The sequence below is a fragment of the Poecilia mexicana genome, unplaced genomic scaffold (genome assembly GCF_051168715.1).
Source record: "Poecilia mexicana isolate PSO_F unplaced genomic scaffold, ASM5116871v1 scaffold_8, whole genome shotgun sequence".
Taxonomy (NCBI): domain Eukaryota; kingdom Metazoa; phylum Chordata; class Actinopteri; order Cyprinodontiformes; family Poeciliidae; genus Poecilia; species Poecilia mexicana.
The window spans coordinates 16,324,128-16,347,310 of NW_028263377.1; the positions used below are offsets into that span (position 1 = coordinate 16,324,128).

At 37.2% G+C, this 23,183-nt stretch overlaps 2 protein-coding genes across 2 annotated transcripts in view; one reads left to right on the forward strand and one right to left on the reverse strand.

Moving 5' to 3' along the window:
* Positions 1 to 511: 511 nt before the first annotated feature.
* LOC106915764 (arf-GAP with dual PH domain-containing protein 1-like) lies at positions 512 to 20,035 on the forward strand. The gene is made up of 11 exons (XM_014983587.2): positions 512 to 1,728; positions 5,186 to 5,316; positions 9,062 to 9,153; positions 10,543 to 10,625; positions 15,753 to 15,865; positions 16,075 to 16,221; positions 16,375 to 16,458; positions 18,181 to 18,243; positions 18,356 to 18,427; positions 18,636 to 18,864; positions 18,958 to 20,035. The coding sequence occupies exons 1-11, from the start codon at positions 1,638 to 1,640 to the stop codon at positions 18,984 to 18,986; spliced, it is 1,134 nt and encodes a 377-aa protein (XP_014839073.2). The 5' UTR covers positions 512 to 1,637; the 3' UTR covers positions 18,987 to 20,035.
* A 1,938-nt stretch (positions 20,036 to 21,973) lies between these two features.
* LOC106915766 (ras-related protein Rab-26) overlaps positions 21,974 to 23,183 on the reverse strand; it is a 37,205-nt gene continuing 35,995 nt past the window's right edge. Inside the window, exons 6-9 of the mRNA XM_014983590.2 lie at positions 22,885 to 22,950; positions 22,729 to 22,785; positions 22,506 to 22,582; positions 21,974 to 22,073 (exon numbers count right to left, since the gene is read on the reverse strand). Of these exons, the coding sequence (XP_014839076.1) occupies positions 21,974 to 22,073; positions 22,506 to 22,582; positions 22,729 to 22,785; positions 22,885 to 22,950 (300 nt within the window). The remainder of the gene's footprint in view (positions 22,074 to 22,505; positions 22,583 to 22,728; positions 22,786 to 22,884; positions 22,951 to 23,183) is intronic.

The following is a 23,183-nucleotide window of genomic DNA, read 5'->3' on the forward strand; positions in this document are numbered from 1 at the left end:
TGGCAGCCACAAACTAATCTATTAAAGATTATTTAGATTACTTGTCGGATATGGGTTGAGTTTTTTTATTTAAATTTCTTTTAAAGAAACTAGATTAAGTTAAAGATTTGACAGCCTTGGAAGAAAACATGTAGAGAAACTTCATTTTCCAAAGGGAGAATTGAACCAAGAAGTACAGTTAGCTCCAGCAGTTCAGATCATGCGTTAAAATTGCTCAATTTATTTTCTGTTAAACTGAAAAGCATATCCTCCCTTTAAATGTTATGCTTCGTCTTAGTCTATTGTATAAAACCCCAACAGAGCACACTGTAGTGTAGTGTCTTTGTTATGGAATAAAATAAGAAAAACCTCAAAATGTGTGAAGACTCATTCTTAATTACTATTTATAACCAAGGTTTTAAGAAGAGTATGGAAATCAGCGGGACTCTTGCTTTCAAAGAATTTGATCAGTTGGGTGCCAAATGTTTGACTCTTTTTCTGAACCTTGTCGACGCAAGAGCAAGTTTTTAGAGCAGGGGTGTCAAAGTCAAATGGACGGAGGGCCAAATAAAAAATTTAGCTACAAGCCGAGGGCCGGACTGATCGAATGTTCATTGAAATTTTTTTAAATGACTCATATAGTCTAGTGAACCTAATTGAACCTACTGAAAACCTAACAAATATATTCCAATATGATCAGATAAATAAAGCAATATTTTCTTATGGCTCTGTCAGTAATCTTTAATTTTCAACAGACACAACTGAAATATTTTTAAAATATAATTGGATTGAAATACAATAAAATAAAGTGCAAAAATCTATTAATCCACATATGTCAGAGTCAAGGCATTTAGATGTGTCGCCGGCGAATTACGGTACTGCAAATTTAGATGTGTCGCTGGCGACACATCTAAATTTGCAGTACCGTAATTCCGCCACACGTAGCGCTAAGTGGAAAAATTCCAACGGTTTCTGAAAGGGGAGACGTTGCACTTTCCAGCAAGTATCGGGTTAATACGGTAACTTCGCAGCTGCAGCTGCAGAGAATGTAATTAATCCGGGGGGCACTCGTTTAATAGACGGTATATTTCGGCAATAACTTGGTGGATATTGAAAGTTCCGGTTGTTATGGATACATGGGTAAGTACATCATCTCACAGAACATTTAAAGAACTACTTACAGTTCAAATAAGGAAGATATTTTTTTTCAGACGGGGTGCCGGCTTGCTGCGGTCTGCGGGCCGGTTCTAATAATAAATCAAGATCATCCCAGGGGCCGCAAAAAACCTTCTCGCGGGCCGGATGTGGCCCGCGGGCCTTGACTCTGACATATGTGTTTTAGAGAATAATTTCACTTTTTTCTTTTCTTTTTATCCTCTCAAGACCCGTTCAGATTTGATCTTTAAAGGATGTTCATCTTAAAGCTGCCACTGGGTGTCTCACTTCATGGGGAGACAAAGTTGAGAGCTCGCCTCTGACAACATGCATTCACCAGAGCATGCCCGAGGTGTCCTCTTCCTTCCAGCTGAAATGACAGCCTTCTCGTAAGTTGTTTGGACATCTTCCTGTTCCCGAGAGCCCAACGAGCTGACTTTGGATGACATTTGAGGGGTCTTCACGCCTCTGAGCAGGAACCGGTCAAGGAGCGAGCGTTTGCGATGTCTTTGGACCAGGAAAGGATCAGGGAGCGCATTAAGGAGCTCCTGAGGAAACCTGGGAATGGAAACTGTGCCGACTGCGAAGTTGCAGGTGATTTTTGGAGCCGATCCGAATCAGGCTGGTTAACAGTTTATTTTTTAATTTTTTTTAAATTTTTTTTTTTTTTTAGTTATTGTTAGTGTTATATATTACACAGGGGGATTTTCTTACGAGGGTTTCTCAACCGTGCTAGTAGCGGGCTTCTTCTTGAGATGTTCTGACTCACAACTTAAAGAGAAAACCACAGTGTCACAATTACCATTGAGCTGTTTTTCTTAAGCAGCAACGATGTACTCGTTTCTGTCCTCAGTGACAATGCGGTCAGAACATGATGAAACTAAGAGTTGACTCAGTCAACATCCTTTCAGCAGCAACACGCTGTTGCGTTTTATTTATTCAGGCGGATATCTTTATTCAAAGTTTTCACGGGATGAGATTTTTGCCCAGTGTACATGGGCAAAAGTCAGTCTGGTCACTAAGTTGCTGTTCTTTGATACCAATAAGTTTGTATCTGCAACATCACTGAGATACTTTATCCCAAATATATGTAACTACATACAAACATCCTTTTTTATTTCATGTACAACTTTATGTCATTTTAGCCAAATTTGAAGAGGGGTTGCTCATGACAATTTTACAAATTTTACTTGTGGGACATGTGTTTGCTTCTCTGTAAATTTAACGTCAATTGTTCTGATTACAAACAGGTCACATTGTGTTTGATATAAAATACACCACAGATGCAAAAACTACTAAGGAATTTAACAAGCAACTACAGGTTTCAATTATATTTGCCTAATATTTGTGTTAATGACAAAAATATATATTCACTTACTCCTTTCTTTTTTTTCACGTCACTAGGTATGTGAGGCATACCATATAAGGAGGCTGGTAGGCTACATGTGCCAGGGCAGATTTTGTCCTCTACAGGATAATAGTGTCCTAATTGCATAATGAATGACTTTATTAAGTCAGGGTTGCCTCTGGTTCCTAGGAACCACTGTTGCTCGGGTCCTGAGTTGGTTCTCACACATTCCCATTGTTCAGAAAAAGGCCCAGCAGAGACTATGTTTCTTGTGACAACCAAGCAAAGGAGCTCCTGTCCGTCCTCTACTCTGCCATTAATCATTCTGACCTGTGCACATCCATCACTGTGTGATTTGGCCTATCCACTAAACAGAACAGCGACCATGAAACAAACTATTAAGGTCTGCAGAGAGGTCTGACTTGCTCTATAGCTCTATAGTCACGAAAGGGGGAGCTGACATCTCCTCAGACCATAAACTTCCTGGTCACAAACTGTTTAAACTTTTATCTTCAAGTCTCCACTACAGAGCACTATTTGGAAAAAACCCAGCAGCCACAGAATGGACATAGGACTATATTGTTCTTTCAGATTTTTTCCAATGTATAAAGTTGATATACGCTGTGAAACCAAATTCAAATTCCTTGTTTGTACACGCAAACTTGACAATTAAAGCTGAAGAAAAGACTTGACAGGGCTGTCACAAACGGTGGTGACACAAAATGATGTATCAAGAACAGCTGTGAGGACTCCCAAACCAAGATAAGAATGATTTCTTATCCGGCAGGACCTGACAGGATACGGGAAGCGTTGAGTCGTGAGGGTGACAGAGATGTCATCCCAGGATTCTTGCAGCCCTAGAGAGTGGACAAAATTCTGTGTTTTTATGGAGTGTGTATTGGCCTCCACCCTTTTTACAAACATAAGTTGGGGCTCCGTACCCTCCTATCAGCTTCAATCTCACCCTCATCTACTCTGAAGCGCAGCGACAGTTTCCTGTCTGTGAGTGAAGTCACACCTTTGCTGCAGAACGTTCTTGCTCAATGTGTATGTGGTGATCGCAGTTGAGTTGCTTGCTTCTATTTGGTGATCTGCTTCCTGTCTACTTCACGTGTGGAGTGCAGCGAGGCAGTCGCCTAGGCAGACGACTGCAGAAGAGTTAAAGAAAAAGAAAACAGCCACAGAAGTAATTGGAAAGGAAAACAGTTATATTTTTAGACATATGCACACTTCACTGCTACACCTTGTATGTAATGTTTGGCTGAAGAATCTTCTCAAAGTGTGTACACTAAACGTTTGATTTTCAAATTTGTTATGAACGTACAGTGACTTCAGAACTCTAACTTTTTCTTTTACGACTACAAACTATCACTATGTCTTTGTGTTAGTTTATCACATAAAAATCCAGTTAAAAGTTTGCGTTTGCAGCATGAGAAAATGTGAAAATTTGTTTTCCCCAAGATCAATTTTCAGCCTTAAAACCATCACTCATGGAACGTAAACACTTTCACACAGCATCACGTCCTTTTTAACTGGTAATCATGGATATTAATGCACTGAATACTTGATTGAAATAACTTTAATCATCTAGATTTGAAAATTTTTATTTAGTTTATTGTGCCACAATTACACAAAAGGTCACAAAAGACAAAACTCCCGTCAATGCAATACTTTAGTTTTGAGAAGTTTCAATATCAACATGAAAACTTGACCTTTTTATATATTAAGAATGATTCTTTATTTCATTCTTGATATAAAATCAGTAAAGTGCAGCTATATTTTATTAGAAATTATATTTAACACTAGAAGGACTACCGAATAGAAACATACTTTATGTCGCCATTGCATAGATCACCTTTAACTTTTATCTTTGCTTTCTTTTTTGTGAAACCTTTGCGTCAATATGTGATGATGTGATTACTAAGATATCGTCCAAAAACAAGTTTACTGCAGTTTTGGTAAACTTTAGCAATAACCTCAGTCCTTCCTGATGCAAAAATGAGATAATTACACAATTCTTTAATTTGGGAAGAAGGTTTTGTGAAATGTTCTTTGTTGTAACTGGAAGGTTTCCACTGCACCCTTTACCTCTTAGAGACAGTGAAATAAACATAACTCTACATTGTTACATTTGTTTGCTGACATTTTCTGGAAAGGGCTTCTACTTGTAGTTATTAGTAAAATTTTCAGTCTGTGTTTGGTGAAAGTAAAACATTGTCACTATGTTTAAGACAACCTACTTTTTGGCCAACTTTAAATTCAACCGAAAAGCCACAACAGAAACTCTGTTCTGCTCTAATCTGACTGCAGGATCTGCAGCAGTTTTTACACAAAACTCTTTGTCATTCTCTACTCAAGTATTAGACTCCTGTCTCTGCTTACTGAAATGATTATCATCGCATGAGTTCAGATTTCACAACTAATTATCTACTTGTGTTCTAATTAAGACTCAGGAACTCTATAAATGGTAAAATTAGGGTTGTTTTTACTGTTTGCAGCTAGTTTAGAAACAATCTGGAGAGACAATAGAGACTCTGACCATATGCATATGCAATAGAGGAATGACCAAATGCATTATCTGATTTCCTTTAACTCAGGAGTGAGTTAAAGGAAATCAGATAATGCATATGGTCATTTAGCCCACATGTAATATTCCTGTTCACTTCAACTAATTTCTGATATATGTGTTATATTAAATTGCAGACCCAGAATGGGCATCCTACACCCTGGGGGTGTTTGTGTGTCACAGTTGCTCAGGTCTCCATAGAAACATTGCTCAGATCAGCAAGGTAAAGTCCCTACTGCTGGATCCCTGGAGCTACTCTGAGTTAGAGGTGAGATTTTCTTTTTTTTTTTTTTCAATTTTACTTCAAAACATTCTGAACAAATCAAAAGACCCAGAGTTTCATCTTTAAGCATGAATTGTTATTGACTATTCTAATTATTTTTATTGATTCTTTTTTTTGATTTTTTTACTTGCTTAAAAATAGTGGGAACATGCAATATTTTAATTAAGTAGACTGATAATATCATCGCGCCAAGGCAAAAGATTCTTAAAACTTTTTTTGTGTTGTTTCTTGTTTTCTTGACCTTGTAAAAACACTTTCAATATATTCTCAGCAGCAACAAGACAGGGATATGGGTCACTCTTCCTTTAAAAAACAACAAAAAAAATCTTTATTTTGCCAAGTTTTGACAAGTTCAAATCTGCCAGCTGGATGTTTCATTTACTAAGATATTAAAAAGGAGACATACTTTTTGTTTAATCAGAAACATTATCGTACGAGATAAAAAAGCAGCCTTCAATCTGCATCAGCTACTGTATTATTCTTGAATTGACACAAAGTCATTCTACGGGCCGCAAACCGCCCACAGGCCACTCTTTTGACACCTCTGATTTAAAAGAAAGCTCTGAGTAACCACTGCTTCCAGTGTCTTTATTCCCACTCAAACTACTGACAGTGCCGCTTTCTGCCTCCTACGTTATCACCGCTGCCAGTCAACGGTATCAATTGAGCTTGGTCTAAAAGGCGTGAGCCAGCAGCTGGCCGACACAGCCAGCGTCTTTGTGCGAGTTTGCAGGGGCGCTTGTGTGTTTCTAAGATCTTGGAAATGTGCAGACCTTTATGTTACAGACGACGTGCATAAAACAAATGACTCCTCTGTCTTCATAAAAAAAAAAAAAAAAAAAAAAAAAAAAAAAGCGGAGCAAAACGCCATTCAAAAGCAGGAAATTAAATTTACATTTGTGGCAATAGTGGTCGTCCTGTTCTTGTGTCTGTGTGGACTCTTTCTGTTTGTTTGGTTGTTTTGAAAATGTGCAAAATAATATATGTTTATTTCAGCTTAAAAAACAACAAAGCAAAGATGGGTTATTAAATCTTACAGCTGCTAGGAGAAAGGCCCTATGCTAACGCTCCTTTGTGCATTTAGGATGCAGCAGTCTGTCACTGAAGAAACTTGCAGAATCTGCAACAGCTTCATGTCCACCAGTGACGTTATTTCAGCCAGAGTTCATTTATCTCCCACCGCATACACTGCGTCGAGGGGGCATCCTAGGACAGAGCTGTTCTTCCTGATCAGCTTGGCTAATTGCTTCCTCTCAGCTGTAGATAAGCTGCTGCTCCAACTTATGGTGCCATAGAAAATGGCGGATTTTACTGCAGAGTCAAAGAAACTGTTCAGGCACGCCCTCTGCACTCCCAAAAATCTCAGCCTCCTCAGCAGGCCGTTTGTTCTGTCCCTTCCCTTAAAATGCATCAGTGTTGTGAGTCCAGTCCAGTTTATTGTCCAAGTGAACACCCAGGTACTTTTAAGAGTCCATTATCTCAATTCCGCTCTTAAAAAACATAGGTTTTTAAGGTAGCCGTGCATTCTGCAGGAAATTGGTAACATTATGGTAACATATTGTTCCAGACGACCAGTGTGTGCAAGTGTGTTGGGAAATTTATACACTGACTTGCAAACGAATTCATCATGCCCCTTGAACTTTGTCACGTGTTGATACCCCAAAATAAAATCAAATGCAAAGAAATCTCCCAGTTAGCAGATGGAGTGTGTAATTCACTTCTAGTATAAATACAACTGTTCTGCAAAGGCCTCATAGGTCTGTTTGAGAAAATTGGTGAATTAATCTTGACAAAGAACACAGAAAATTTGGTTTAAATGGAGCACTGTTTATGCCCTCATCCAAAAAAATTAAATAGAACGACACAACTGTGAACTTACAAATGGTCATCCTGCTAAAGTAACAGGTCGGGTAAGGAGAGCATTAATCACACAAACAGCCAAGAGGTCTGTGGTCTCTTTGGAGGAGTTGCAGAGAACCACAACTCAAGTTTGAAAGTCTGTCAGCAGGCCAACTTTTTGTCATGCTCGTCATACTTTCATTTTTTTTTTTTTGGTAATATGACAAAATGTACAAAAGTTGAAGAGAAATTAATGTGTTTGCAAGTCACTGTCATATATAAGAAACAAATAAGAGGAAGGATGTCGTAAAGCAGCAACATCGCTCTTTCAAAGAATAGAACCTAGAGAGACACTAGGGACTAGTAAAACTCCCCTCCCCCCCTTATTCATAAGGTGAAATATTCTGCTGTTGTTGTTTTCTTCTTCTGTATTACTCCATGCAAAGTCTTGCCATTTAGCTCTAAAATTATAGCAGCACGTCACTGAAAACAAGCCTTTTATTTCAACAGCATAACATGACCTGAAACAGTTTTATAATAAGGATCTCTAAAAGATTAGAAGGTTTCACATCTGCTTTTGACCGGTTACAGTATCAGCTGCTATCGATAATGTCTTTCGCGTGAATGCTGAGTGAGTGTGCAATTCTTAAACCAGCTTTAAGAATGAATAAATAAATAAAGACCACTAACAGTAGGAATCTGTCTTTATAGCGACATTGTTTTACTGAAAGCAGAAAGAAAGTTTGTTGTGTACTTCACTCATGAACATTATCTCTAGATCAGTGGTTCTAACACTAAGTGCCACTTCTATAAATACTTAATAAGCCATATATGTACCGCAGGCAAGCCATAATAAATGACACTACAGTTAGATGTCTCCATTAGTTGTTTTCTCACAAAGAGGGAAAGGAAAGTTAATTCATTTTCACAACACATTCAAAGAAAGAGTTTTCTTGTTCAATTTGGAAAAAAACAAACAAACAAGCAGGGCTCTTGAAGCTATAATCCCAATGATGAAGGACAGACGTTTCTCATCATCCAACCTCAAAATCCAATATGACCAATAGTGATAGCTGCAGTGATAAAAGTTTGTGGAAGTTTGTGTCTCATTAAATCTTGTCCCACAATACACATATACAGCATGTTTTTTTTTTTTAAATCTTCTTTTGCTGTTTGAGTTTATTAAAAACAACAAATTAGCTTATACTAATAGTGATCCGCCCTTTAGAATTACATTTCTCAACTTGCACAAGGATTAGTTGCGCTCGATATCACTCCTCGATCAAAGTACGGTTTCTAAGGGAAATGGGGCGAAGCAGTAGTAGCCTCTGACTATCTTTGCACAGAGATTTCTGCTTCGGTTTGTCAGGGTGGGGTTTCTAGAGCATTCCACAACACTTCCTCTTTTAAGTTGCATATGTTTGAAGCATGGGTCAGTGTGTTTGACCTGCCATCTTGTTTGAGTTTAGTAGCTTTATGATGCAGCTGGTTTCTGTTGTGTTTTTATTGTAAATAAATCAGAAAAACATTTCCTCTGAGTGCCTTGAAAAGAAGCTCAAATACCACCAGTGAAACTTGTGACATAGTTAAAAAAAAAAAAAAATTGTGTCTAAGGATGGGGAGTAATCAGAAAGAAATCAACTCATTTAAGTAATGGGAGATGTTATTCAGATCTTGACACATAGCATCTAAACTAAACCCGGAACATGGGAGTAAACCCGTTTGCGGTATTATTTATCATACTCTACCATTAAGGGGTTTAATGACAGCGGCCCATTTCAGTATCGCAGCACATATGAACTCATTGTAAGTTAACACGATCAGCTAGCTAAGTTAATGTTGCTCAGTGTTTGCTATGTGGAAAACAAGCCTTCATCTTTCTTCTTTGTAGTTTATAGATTCTGTGGGGAACAATGCTGCAAAGGCCAAATATGAACAGATAGTACCTGCCTTCTATTATCGACCCACGTCTAAAGATTGCATGTAAGTAGTCCTGCTTCTATGACCCTCTTTAATCTTAGGATTTTCTGTCGTGTTTGTTATTTAAGTTCAAACTTTTACACCTAAGACAATTTATTTATTTTTTTCATTACACATTAGGATAAAATTGCTGAAAGTCTCATTTTTCTTGGATTAATCCGTGTTCTGAGTAGCTTTTGTTTGTAACGCAGCACCACATTGACACACAAAGTACTGAAATCTGACCATAGTCATTACAGAGGTTACATCTTTTTGTTCTAAGCCCTTTTTAATCAATAAGCACTTTATTTAAAAAGCATAAAGATGTTTAAAATGGTAAACAAGATTTTTTTTAAGCAGGCTCAATTCACGTTCTTTTTTTATCTTAAAGACCACAACCATGTTTGACCAAACTAGGACAAGTGAGGCGTATAATGCTGCAGATGTTGTTCTAAATTGTTATGTGATTTCCTGTATGAGTCATTAATGCACTAGTTAAATAATTTTTTCAGGCCGTTACTCTAGAGAAAGTTTCCCACTGTTCTGTTTTCTCTATTTGTAGACAATTGCTCTGAATTTGGTTTTCTGAAGTCCAAAGTCCGTAGAAATGACGTAGGAACCTTTCCAAACTGGAAAATGTCAATTACTTACCTTTTTGTTTCTTTTTTGTCAGATTGAAACATGTTTTGCATTTTGAGTTGACTATATATTGCCAGACAGTTTATATTTAAGTTTATATCTATTTTATTTTTACTTGAATTTGGCATTAATTTAAAGGCCTGGTTGCGGTGAGTGGATCTGAACGGGCAATTTTTGACACATGACTTAATTAGTTTAAAGAGCTTTTTGCCCTTACCAAATAAAATGTCAATTTGAAAATTGCTGTTTTGGATTTACTCAGTTTGCTAATTGATGATCTGAAAGACTGAAGCGGGACAAAAAGGTGACGAGTTTATTTTCACAGCACTCTATTTTAATGCTTTCTGAATAATAAATGTACTGCGGCGGACAAGTTTGCATTAGATTCTGTGGACAAACATCATCTTCTGTATTGGTTAGTGCTTAGGCGTAATTGGCAACTTCGCATTTAGAGTTTTGCTCAACAAAAAGATGCCATCTGTGGTTTTGGTTTACCAAGATGACGCGTACAAACTTAACAGTTATAAAGGTTGTTGTTTTGGAACCATGTGTATTTAGAGCTAATGTGTATTTGAACTTAGCAACCTAAGTGAATAAAAGGCTTTAATAAGAGATAACTGAGTTTAAAAACACATGCGAGGCTTTTCATTTAAATTTCTTCTTCTTCAGAAGCTAAATTGGAGGAGTGACATTAACCACAAAAGATCACCTCTTCCTTTTGAGACAAATGAGATAAACAACCATTAATCATTTACCATCCACTGTGTTCTGCAGGCTCCTACGGGACCAGTGGATCCGAGCCAAGTACGAGAGGAAGGAGTTTATGTGCGTAGAGAGGCAGGAGCCCTACTCTGCAGGTAACAATGAAATGTACCTGTACAATTAAACATGAGATGCTTGTTTGAGTGCATTGGAACCAAACTGTTTGCATCTTGCACAGCAAAACAGATTCAGTGGTGAATGAATTCCCAGCATCACGGGCAAATGATTAACAGCGTTCTTGGTTGCAATGGCTGACACAAAATGAGAAGTTACAGACAAAGCTTTGCATGCCAGTGCTGCATTTACTAAATTACCTTTTTTTTTTTATCTCTGTCAGTCAGACAGACACAGTTTAATGACTGTCTGTCTATCTGTGCCAGACAGCTAGCTAGCTTTGTCAAAATTGCTAAAACATTTCATACCCATCAGTGTAACGGAGGTAACATTATTCTAAAGGTACGACTTGTTAAGCTGTTAATTAAACAGGTAATATTAAACTCATTGTGTTACACTATGAAAGCAGAATGCCTGTGACGTCACACAATTTTTTAAAATTTATTTAGTTTGTATATATATATTTTTGAATAAAATAAATCTGTGGTATTGTAACATTTTTGTGTCTTTGCTGAAACGTTTTAAGCTGTTAGAATCTCATGCATGCTATGTATAACAAATGAGAAACAGCATTTGCTTTTCTTTTCTTCGCTGTACTTTTGCAGCATGTTGAGTCAAAGTTCTCTTTAAATAATTTTATTTTGCAAAGAAAAACAAAATATACAAATAGGGAAAAAGACCGGAGTCAATTCTGTCCAATTAAATATAATAATAATAATAATAATAATAATAATAATAATAATAAAAATTAAATGAAATACTCTACTGTCACTGGTCAGTGGTCACTCAGTATATGTTAAACCTTTATGACCTGATAAACACCCCTAACGACAGAATGTTTGCTGACAACAGTTGTTATTATTATTATTATTATTATTATTATTATTATTATTATTATTATTATTATTATTATTATTTTATTTATTTATTTTTTTTTTTTCAAACAGTCAGGGAAAGTATTAAAAGTTCACTTTTCTGCCTATTCTGAAAAGTGGTTACTAACTGTGGTTTTTATCGGCTTTAATTGACCATTTCCCTTAGTTGCATATGTGCAGGAAACAGGAAGCTTGGAAATAAAGGCAGTTGAACCTTCTTTAAAGAAAGCCTGTCTTCTGGCCATTTTTTATTTTTACTTTTATCTAACTTTGCAGCAACAACACATAGTTTGCATCTCTGCTGCTGTTTTTCATTTAACAAATGAATACTTAGCACTTCCCAGCTTAAGTTACTGGGACTGGAAGTATCAGTAATCAGTTTAGAATGCATTTATTCTTCACACTACAGTCTACAGCATCTCGGATTAGCATCATGCAAAAACATGAATGTGTACATGTAGGAACTACATGTCTGATTTCAGTTTCAGGTAGAGGATTAGAAGCTGCTATCAGAGTCTCATGACTGCTGAACACTGTGTCTTGCTGTCTGTGGCTTCTTGTTTTACACTGTGCAGAGGTTTGGGAGCATGTGGCTGCGTGCCTCTGCCATTGAGGAAGAATGCCCTCTTTGTGCGCAAGCATTCTGGGTAACATTGTTCGCAGAATTTAAGCCCAACACAGTCATAGAACCTGCAGGCACAAACTGGCGTAAGATTATCATCAATGCATGTGTTAAAATGTGTGAAAAATACCAGTTTTACAATATGTACACAAACAGTTAAATCAAAAATATATAACACGGTTGAGGAAAAGCAACAGTTATTGCTACTACTGATAAAATAACACTTGAAATTTGAGAAAGTAACCCAGGCTTTTATTGCATCCTACTTAGGTTACTGTGATTCTATGTATGTGTTTTATTTATTTATTTTTTTTTAATATATAAAATGCCAACTCAACTTTTTCTGACAAAAACGAGGCACTGTGATAACATCACACCTAAGCTTACCTCTCTATACTATGACTTCCTATTCGATCCAGTTCAGAGTTTATTGCTTCTTTTTAAAAGTCATAGTGATTTAGCACCAGGATGTTTGCCTAAACTTTTGCACTCTCACGCTCCACCCAAAGCATTAAGGTCCACAAATCAAATGTTGAATGACATCCGTGGAACCAGGCTCAGAGGCAGAGCAGCCGGAGCTGCAGAACAACCTGCCTCCGTACTTTAAAGCTGCACAGACTGCTAGAGATTTTAAGAACAGCTTAACAACAAATGTCTACTCCATTGCATACAGTTATATATTAGCTTTTGTTGGGTTATTTTATTTTATTTTATTCATTTAAGAAGTTTTAATATCTTATGTTTATTGTAGTTTTAATTTATTAGTCAAGTTATTGGTGAGCTTATGCAGCAATTTGGTCAGCCGTTGTACTAAATGTGCGGCTAATAAATTGAGAAATTGATAGTAACAACTTATTGTTACCATCACTAAATTGATAGTAACAGTTTTTAACGCTAGAAATTTCTTTGGCATCTTATTTCAAGGACTTTAGCACATGGGAATCGTTTGATCTTCGTGGTTTTGAAACTGTAACTTTGTAAAACCTTGATCTAACTTTGCACTAGTACAAAAACCAGTTGGTTTGGTCGTAAATTCGCTATTTTATTTTCAACTTCTACCAGTCTTGAACTTGTTCACCTTTCTGGGTTGATGTAATTATGACTAGAGGGACCATGCCTCTCTCTCTGGTACATTAATAGCAGTCGGTCTCATGAATCATTGAAAAAGTCATTGGTCAATGAGGAATTTGCTGCAGCATGTGGATAAAACATGGTTACTTTTTAACTGAGCAATGAAATAAGAAACTAATCATAGAGGTCTCGGACAAACTCGCAAAGCAAACATCAATATCTTCTTTACTTCCTTGTGCGTTTACCAGAATGGGCTGTTCTTGTTGTTTATTGCATTCTCCTTTATTCTATCCAAAAGCAGCATGATGATCTCAGCTCTATAGGGAAATGCTTCTCTAGTATAGTTTCTGGTGGGGAAGTGGTTTAGTTCAGTTGTTTCTCATGTGGTCTACTTTCAGAAAATTCCTGTAGGTTGGTGTAGCCACAAGTGAACTTTTTAAGCTACTTTTGAATATGTAAATTAAACAAACTACATTCTAAAATATACAATTAGAATCATAGTAAATCCAAAAAGTAAATATATAGTATTTATTAGGGAAAAATTATGCTTGCGATCAGTGCTGCACCCTGGATCGATCAGCACTTTGCCCAAAGAATACGAGATGTACTAATAATATTATAGTTTGAATCGGCATGTCTGTGTTTTGATGTCACACGTGTGAAAATGCACGCATAACAATGCATTGTGTTCTGTCTGATAATGGCTAAATATGGGCATTGTGGTGAATGTCAGGAAGAGGCCCAGGAATAGATAGACAGATGAGTCCGATTGTGTGTGTGTGTGTGTGTGTGTGTGTGTGTGTGTGTATGTAGGTGTGTGTGTGTGTGTGTGTGTGTGTGTGTCTGCGTGTCTATGTGTGTGTGAATTTCAAAAACGGTGATGAATGTTCATAGTCTCTTCAAAAATTTAAAGGCTTGACTCCTTCAATTTTTCCGAAAATTAAAAGCTTGGCTGAAAACCTACTTTGCTGTTCTTTTTTTTTTTTTTTTTTTTGCTTTTTTCCTTTAAATGCCCTAGTGTGTGTTTGTGTGTGTGTGTGTGCGTTTGCTTTAGTGATGTTCTGACTGGTTCTGGAAGCGATCAGTTGAAGCTGAATTATTTATATCTTTTAACAGCAGATGTTCTTCCTCCCTTTGCTGATTAAGGTTTACAAGACTGACCACATACACTAAAAGGGTGAACATACGACATGCTCAGACACACGCACGCACACACACACACACACACACACACACACACACGTTTGTTTTGCTATCTTTGTGGGGACTTTCCATTGACTTCCATTCATTTCTACTCATTTCTACAGCCTAAACCTTACCTTTACCCTTTTCCTAACCCTAACCATCACATACCTAACCCTAACCCTAACCAAAACTCAATTCATACCTTAGCCCTAACTCTGACCCCTCACCCAAAAACAGGGTTTCCCCTCGTGGGGACCAGGCTCAGGTCCCCACGAGGAGCGATTGGTCCCCACAACGTAGTATATGTCAGGAAAATCGTCCCCACAAGGTATTACAAACAAACGCACACACACACACACACGCACGCACACACACACACACACACACACACACACACACACACACACACACACACACACACACACACACACACGTTTGTGTTGCTATCTTTGTGGGGACTTTCCATTGACTTCCATTCATTTCTACAGCCTAAACCTTACCTTTACCCTTTTCCTAACCCTATCCATCGCATACCTAACCCTAACCCTAACCAAAACTCAATTCATACCTTAGCCCTAAATCTGACCCCTGACCCAAAAACAGGGTTTCCCCTTGTGGGGACCGGAGCCTGGTCCCCACAAGGAGCAATTGGTCCCCACAACGTGGTATATGTCAGGAAAATCGTCCCCACAAGGTATTACAAACAAACGCGCACACACAGGCAGAAAGCTATCGTTTTTGAGGTTTTTGTCTAAACTTTGAGGGCTTTATTTTTGAACTCGATGTGCTTTTCACACAATAGTAGCAGAGTGAAAACATTTCAGTTCTGACACTGTCCTCAGTGGCCGCTGTATCTCATTGAAGAAACACTCTCACAGCTGTATATACAAGCACAAAAAGGAGAAATTGCTGCTTTCTTTTTTACTTGTGGAGAAGAGGAGATAATGTTCCCATGTGAGTTTGTAGTTTCATAAAATATGTCTTTGATCTTATCCACAACGCAGACAAGAAAAGGAACCCGATTCAAGGAAAACGTTCAGTTGTCACATTTCAATGGCAACCGACCCACGTTTTCCTCTGTGTTTTTTATTCATCACTCCTGACCACTTTTCATGGGCTTTTGTTCTCACCGAAATGCATTTAAGTTGTTCATAGCAATATCAATAAATGCTTAAAAAACACCTCACATTGCAATACTCTGATATTGCACTGCGATTGGGAATAGATGTATTGCCCTACAAGTTTGTTGAATGCATCATGGATCAGCTAAAAAAAAGAGAGGCTTGAATATATGAATCGTTCCATTTTTGTGTGTTTTGAATCCCTAATCACAAAAAGATCTTTGTTCTTGGCAGGCTACAGAGAAGGATCCTTATGGAAGAGAGGAAGAGACAACGGCCAGTACCTCAGTCGAAAATTTATCCTGACGGAACGTGAAGGTGTCCTGAAATACTTCAACAAGCACGATGTGAGTTGGTTTCTAACGTGTCGCTTCGCACAATGCCACATAGGAAATTTTATGAGCTAAATAAGCAAATTCAAGTCTACGTAATGTTCAGGTTGGGTTCAGCTATTGCATTTTTATTTATTTATTTATTTATTTTTTTTTACATGAAATTGATAACTTAGGACTTAAAAGCATGATGCCTTACCATACTCCTGTTTTTCTCCCCTCAGGCCAGGGAGCCCAAAGCGATCATGAAGCTCAGCACAGTGAATGCCACTTTTCAGCCATCTAAAACTGGCATTTCTCATGGGCTGCAGATCACCTACTTGAAGGACAACAGCACCAGAAATATCTTTGTTTATCACGAGGACGGCAAGGTCAGCATGTTTTCTGTCAGAATTCCTTCAGTTCAAACATTTTAAGCCATAATAAATATCATGTACTGTGCTGGAGTCGTCTGTGTCAAATGTGACAGAGGAAGAGCTGGAAGTGACTCCGTTTCTGATGCTTCCTGATGTTTTGTCCTAAAGGAAATTGTTGACTGGTTCAATGCAATCAGAGGTGCAAGATATCACTACCTGCAGGTGGCATTTCCTGGTGCTCCAAACTCTGAGGTGAGTATATGTTTAGTACGTGTCTGCAGAATTCATATGACTACATAGGTGTTTCTAAAATGATATGTTTTCCTAGTAACTTACATTTCGAGAGTAACTTTGGTAGCAGTATTTGGATTGGAATATCTGAAAACCTCTGCTTCAAGAGTAAACATAATGGGTAACACCTTATTTGAAGGTTGTGCATAAGACAACTTTGCATTAAATTATCATAATTTACAAAATCATGCAAAGTTGGCACTTTTAATGGACTTTTAATGCAACTTTTAGAGCAACTTTGCATTAAAAGTGTCATTATTTACCGAATGACAGCTCATGACACAGTCATAAACATTCATAAAGACTTCTTCGTGTTCATGACAGGTGTTATGTCATGTTTATGACGGTGTCATGTCAGCCTTATGCACACCCCTTCAAATGAAGTGTTACCATATAAGGTAATGTCAACTTGACAGATGACAGATGAGGGAACATAAGGCTGAACCTTAAACATACTGCATCCCGTAGATTTAAAAACATGATGTTGCCCGGAAAGAAAAGAAAATCAAAAATTGCATGCATTGAACATCACTGCATCAGTTGTGAAACCCACACTTGTTTTGTTTAAACTGTCAGGAGTCTAAAATTTCACATTAAACATGTTTAATTCAATGCTGTGTTTTTGACTTGCACCTAAAAGACACATGTAGCACACTGTTGCAAAAGAATGTCATGGAAATGGAGTTGCATTTTAAATAGTTTCATTAAAAAGACAACGCGCTTTGAATTCAACAGTAAAAGTTTGGTCATGATTCCAGTCTCTATAATATATTCTTCAAAGTCTTGTCAGTTTAATTGCTAGAGGACTAAAAATGTATCCAAATGCGACTAAGTGTAGCTTGTGACATGCAGAACTATGAGTTTGAATAATGATAGCTTTTGCAAGTAAAACAAAAATGAAGCAGATCGCCTCCAATGCCAGGCCCTTAAACTTGGACTGTGAGCAGAAAAAAAAAAAAGTTTTTTATGCAATGATTCATTCTTATGATGGAGTTTATGATTCTTATGATGCAGCTGACAAATCCACTGCTGTGAAGGCCATTTTAAAGTTCTTCTTAAGTAGAAAGGCATTTTGGCCTCCTCAGGATTCCCTGTAATTCTGACTGCTTTTCACCAAAAGCATCTTTTTTTTTTTTCTTTTTAAGAGTTTATTTCTTAAAAAGAAATAAACTCTTTATTTCTTATAGTATATAGTATATACTATAAACTATACTATATAGTTTATAGTATATACCATATACATATAGTATATGACAGACGTCACCTTTTTCACATATTTGTCACTTTATGACAACAAACTACACTTTGCTGGAATCGTGCACTATAGAAGACAAAGTCGAGCACAATTGTGAAACGGAAAGGAAATGATGCATTGTCCTCACACTGAAATCTGAAAAATGTGGTGCATTTGTATTGTATTGTATTACAAATAAGGTGACTTCTAAAAAGAATTGGTTAATTAGATTTTTGTATGGGCTTTCATATTATGGAGGACTGAATACAAATGAACTCCACGACTTTCAAAATATTTTTTTTGAAAAAATTTTGAAAATCCTGTACCAATTTCTTCTTCTTCTTCTTCTTTTGTACAAATAAGTGCTTCTCCTTGTTGCTGCTATAACAAATTTCCAGCGAAATACTTTCAAGTTTGTGGTCATGATGTTTTTTGTATTTTTTCCCTAGTTGTTACCAAAGCTGACCAGGAACTACATAAAGGAGGGTTACATGGAGAAGACCGGACCAAAGGTGATCTGCTTATTCCTAGTCATTGATCCCAATGTAAACTTATAATTGACAACAGTGATTTAAAATTTATTGTATCGATGGCTATGTTGAACCCTTCCTTTCTGTCTTACAGCACACTGAAGGCTTCAAGAAGAGGTGGTTTACGATGGATGACAGGAGGCTCATGTACTTCAAGGATCCGCTGGTATGCACTCAACAATTTCAAGAGCAAAGCTGTAGTTTACCTCAGTCACCAGGAGATGCCGCTGTGCCTCTTGTTTAGAGTAGAGTTTTGCGTGATAGTAGCCAAAATAACTAAAAAGACTTGGATTGTGGTGCCTAACTTATCAGGACAGCCAGATAGCTTTTGTTTTTTCATGGTGATATCTGTGTGACTCTTTCTGTGTTCATAGGATGCCTATGCTCGAGGTGAGGTTTTCATCGGCAGCAAAGAAAACAGTTACACTGTCCTTCCTGGCCTCCCTGCCAACGTTCAGGGGACCCACTGGCCGTTTGGAATCACTATAGTGACTCCAGACAGGAAGTTTCTTTTCGCCTGTGAGACTGCAGAGGATCAGAAAGCCTGGATGGCAGCATTTCAGATTGTCATCAGTCGACCGATGCTGCCACAGGAGTACGCCGGTAAGCTGATTAATTAAGTGATAATGGTCACTTTTGACTCACAGAATTAGTCTGATGCGTTACATCTGTGATTTTTTTCTTTTCTTTCTGCAGTGGAAGCTTATTTTAAACACAAACCATGATTGTGCTTCTGCTTGAAGTGCATCTCACAGCGGAGGCTTGCACAAAGCCTTGTGTTTGATGCAAAGATGAACGGCATTTGACAGCTCCTCCTCTTCATTAACAACAGGAGCCAGACTCATTTTCCCTGAAAAAGTCCATCACTCCACAACTGCCAGATGCCACGACGTATAATATGCTACGTACAAAACTGCTGGTGCTTGCATGTGAGGAAACATCAGTATCTAATTTTCTCAGTTACATTCGAGAATAATCAATACTGCAACTACTGATCCTTGCTGCAAATAAATGACATTTGGACCATTTAACAGGAATATAAAGACTGAGAGTATAACATAGTACAAGACTAATGATGTATAGTCTCACATATGGTTGCTATTTTGAATTACTGTACTTGTATGAGTGCAATTGTATTTAATAATTTATTTTTTAATTGTAGGTTATATATGTACAATACTTCTAAGATTGTATTACAAGCACTGATTTGCTATTTTATTCTCAGTTTCTGCATTAAGCAGCTTCATGATAAATCCAAGTTTAACATGTTAGTAGGTGACATGTTATTTAATTTACGTCCAGCAGAGGGTGACAAAACAACACTTTTTTTAAACAAAACTCAAGTCTTTTCTAAAATCTCCAGTGACTCATTAATTTTGCCTAACTGGTGCCTTCAGGGCTCCATCCGAAATAATTTGGCTGAACCGTGAATAAAAAGGCAAAGTAATGTTTTATGATGACCTATGGTTTCTATAAAGATGTATTAACACACTTTTAATATCAGTAATAATATTATTATTATGGTGCCAAAAACTATCCGTATGAACATGCAGCACAGAAAGATGTTCAGAATAAGACTCATGTGATGAGAAGAATACAAACAGCAATGTTTTTTTTTTTTAAATAAATACACCTTTTTGTCTTTTCCAAAGAATAGATTTTATTTTAACAGCTACAAACAACAAGTTCAAATGTTCTTAAGAAAAACATGACATGATACATCATACTTATATTTATTCATATTGTAGCACTGAAAAATAAAATATGAAGCAGCCTGCAGTTTTCATATACGACAAATATCACAACAGAACATACATTTACACAGACTTCTAATTAGAGATGACGCTGATCCTCATTTTTGTTGGCTCCAACTCTGATGTGAAATATTTAGGATTATATCTTACTCATACAGAGTCTGATCATTCATAAAGCGTACGTTTTCTTTTCATTTTTCTTCATAGCAACAGCTGTTTTGGTTCATCTTGACACTTTGCCGGACATTATCAGCATGCGCCCTCAACACATTAAAAAACAAACCTCCCAACAACATGTTATCTAAGATGTGACTGAATGTATTTATAATTCTTGTTAAAGACAACTTGTCCCCTCTGATCTTGTAACAAAGTTGTTTCTAATCTAAAGTCAGCTCTGTGTTGATTTGACTTGCTGATAATTTGGCTTAAAAGATATTTCACTTTGAACTCCAAAACTTGTAGAAAAGGAGGTTTTAATGCTATATACACTTGGTGCTTTGCTTTTAACGTCATCAGATTTAATGAGAAGTGTTTCAGCCGATTTCTGTACGCGTCTCTCTTCCTTACACTCAGAGCCGTTTGGGAGTTTCCAAGCATGTCCGACAAAACCACGGACAGTAAATCAACAACAGGTGATGGAGGTTTAGTTCCTTTAGGGTCTTGGATCAGCACATCCCTGTTTCTAATACAACATGTAAGATAACACCACAGAAAGTGCCTTTAAGGTATTATTAAGCTTTACTATAACTATTTAAATATGGAAAACATAGGTATTTACAACAAACATTCTTGGTATATTTTTACACCTATAATAGTATTTAAACATTACATTTTTTTAATCCATTCATTTCCTGTCTCTGCTGAATTTCATTGCCACGGCAAAGCAGGTGCCTTTCTCAAATGGTCATCAGGCGACTGATGGGTTACATCCTGGACGAGACGTCGTCAAATCACAGAGCCAACACTTATGAAAAGTCAGACAAACAATCGTTCACACACACACACTCACTCACTCACTCACACACTCACTTTCTGGGTGATTTAAGTCAACCATGGCATGCATGATTCTGGACTGTGGGAGGAATACCGTGGTACCCGGAGAGGACCCACGCATGCACAGGGAGAACATGCAAACTCCACACAGAAAGATGTCAGCTAAAATTTCCAAGTTCAAGATGCTCTTGCTGTGAGGCAACAGATCTAACCACTACCCACGGTGCTACCCCAATTAGGCTGAAGATAAAAAAAAAAAAAAAAATACATTAGATAATAACAAATAAAAGTTAACAATGCAAGATAAACATTTGTACACAGGAATTTTCAAACTCTTCTCATCAGTAACCTTGTACCAAAAATACTGTGTGATGAAAGGATGCATATCCCCAAATATTCACCCATGAATCACCAAAATATTCTGAATTAGTGCTGGTAAGTCAACCCGACCCCCCGGAGCCTGCTGAAAGACATCTATGGTCACTGAAACATGTACACAAGAAACATCAAAACAACTAGATTTAATAATCCACAGCATTCTAACAAAAGCTGCCAATATAGATCAAAAATAATGAGGACATGTGGGAAATAAGCTACCTTGCAACTAAGCATCTTCACAAAAGGAAAAAAAAAAAGAATCATGTTGTGAATAAATTAATTTGAACAAAAATAATTAGTCAAAGACTGTACAGCTGCCTTGAGAAGTAAGAATGTTCATTTTTAACATGGATCTAATTGAGCTGTTCTGTCTTATGTGTTCAATAAGACATTATCAGCATGCGCTGATAATAGCTAAAGAAACAATTAGGTGAATAGAAGAATGTGAAAGGGTTAAAACAAGAGAAACTTAATGTCAGGAAAATTGTACAACTGTGGAGACAAATCAGTGTCCTCCGTAAGTCCAGAAATGATTTCCAACGTTAAAATGACGGTTAATCGGCGCATGGACGCACATTTTCAGCCGTTTAGGTCCTGCAGCAGCCGGCGCCCTTCATCTCCTTGTTCACGTACTCATGCAGCTTAAACTTTTCACTGGGATCCTTCATGGACCTATGCTTCAGCTCCCTGAAGTGAAACAAAAACAAAAATGATAGTGGTAGCTCTACTATTCAGTTTTTCTTATTCCGAACTATTGGAAATATTATGGGAGACGTCTCTAGTAGCTTAACACCTTTATAGAAATTAGCCCGTTCTTCTTCATAAAATACCAAAAACTCATTTAGATTGGATGAAGAGTATCTCAGAATATCAATTTCATCTAGTCTTGAAAATGTTTCCCACAATTTATAATCCAGTGAACTGTGGCGAATCGGTATATTCAACTCTGAGGAAACTAAGCATACGGAAAATATCCACAAGCTCTTCTGAAAACAAGTTTGTTAAAGCAACATGTCTGTTGTCTTCTTCTTGTTTTGACAAAATTATGCAAAAGACAGCTGTCTCCTGTCCTCTCAGACATCATATCTCCAACACCCACAGAAAGAAAACGGTACTCACTTGGCCACAGCAGTGAAAGCCAGCTCTACATTCAGTCCTGACCTGGCGCTGGTCTCCATAAAGGGAACCCCAAACTCCTGCAGAGTCAAAGCATTGAATGTTTATCAGTGTTTAGCTTTATTGTGCTCAGTGCTGATGTGACAGAGCTCACACTAGAGCTTATAATGTCTGCAGCTTTACAACCTAATCTAAGGAAAGTCATACACATTTCGCAGGTCTTTACCTTAGCGAGCTTCTCGCCATCTTCTCTCTTCACCACCCGGTTATGAGTGGCATCAGCCTAAGGTGACAAAAAGTTTTATATTTATAAATCACCCCTAAAAAGATAAAAATAACTTTTTTTTTTTTTTTTTTTTTTTTACTTTGTTTGACCACTTGCCTTGTTTCCAAGCAGCATGAGCACCACGTCTTGTTGGGCATATTCATGGATCTCAGTCAGCCATGCCTGGCAAATGCAATAGGAACAAGAAACCAGAACATATAATAAATATCTGTTACAAAAAATGTCCCACCTTAAATAAAACATAAAAAAAAACACAATACATGTAAACCTGATCTCAAACTTGACAAGAACAGCCTATTAAATTTAATATAATTGATAAAGAAAAAAAAAAGAAAGACTTCTGCTTCTTTGGCAGGATAATAGATCAACAAGTAAAGAAGAGAAAATAAAATAAA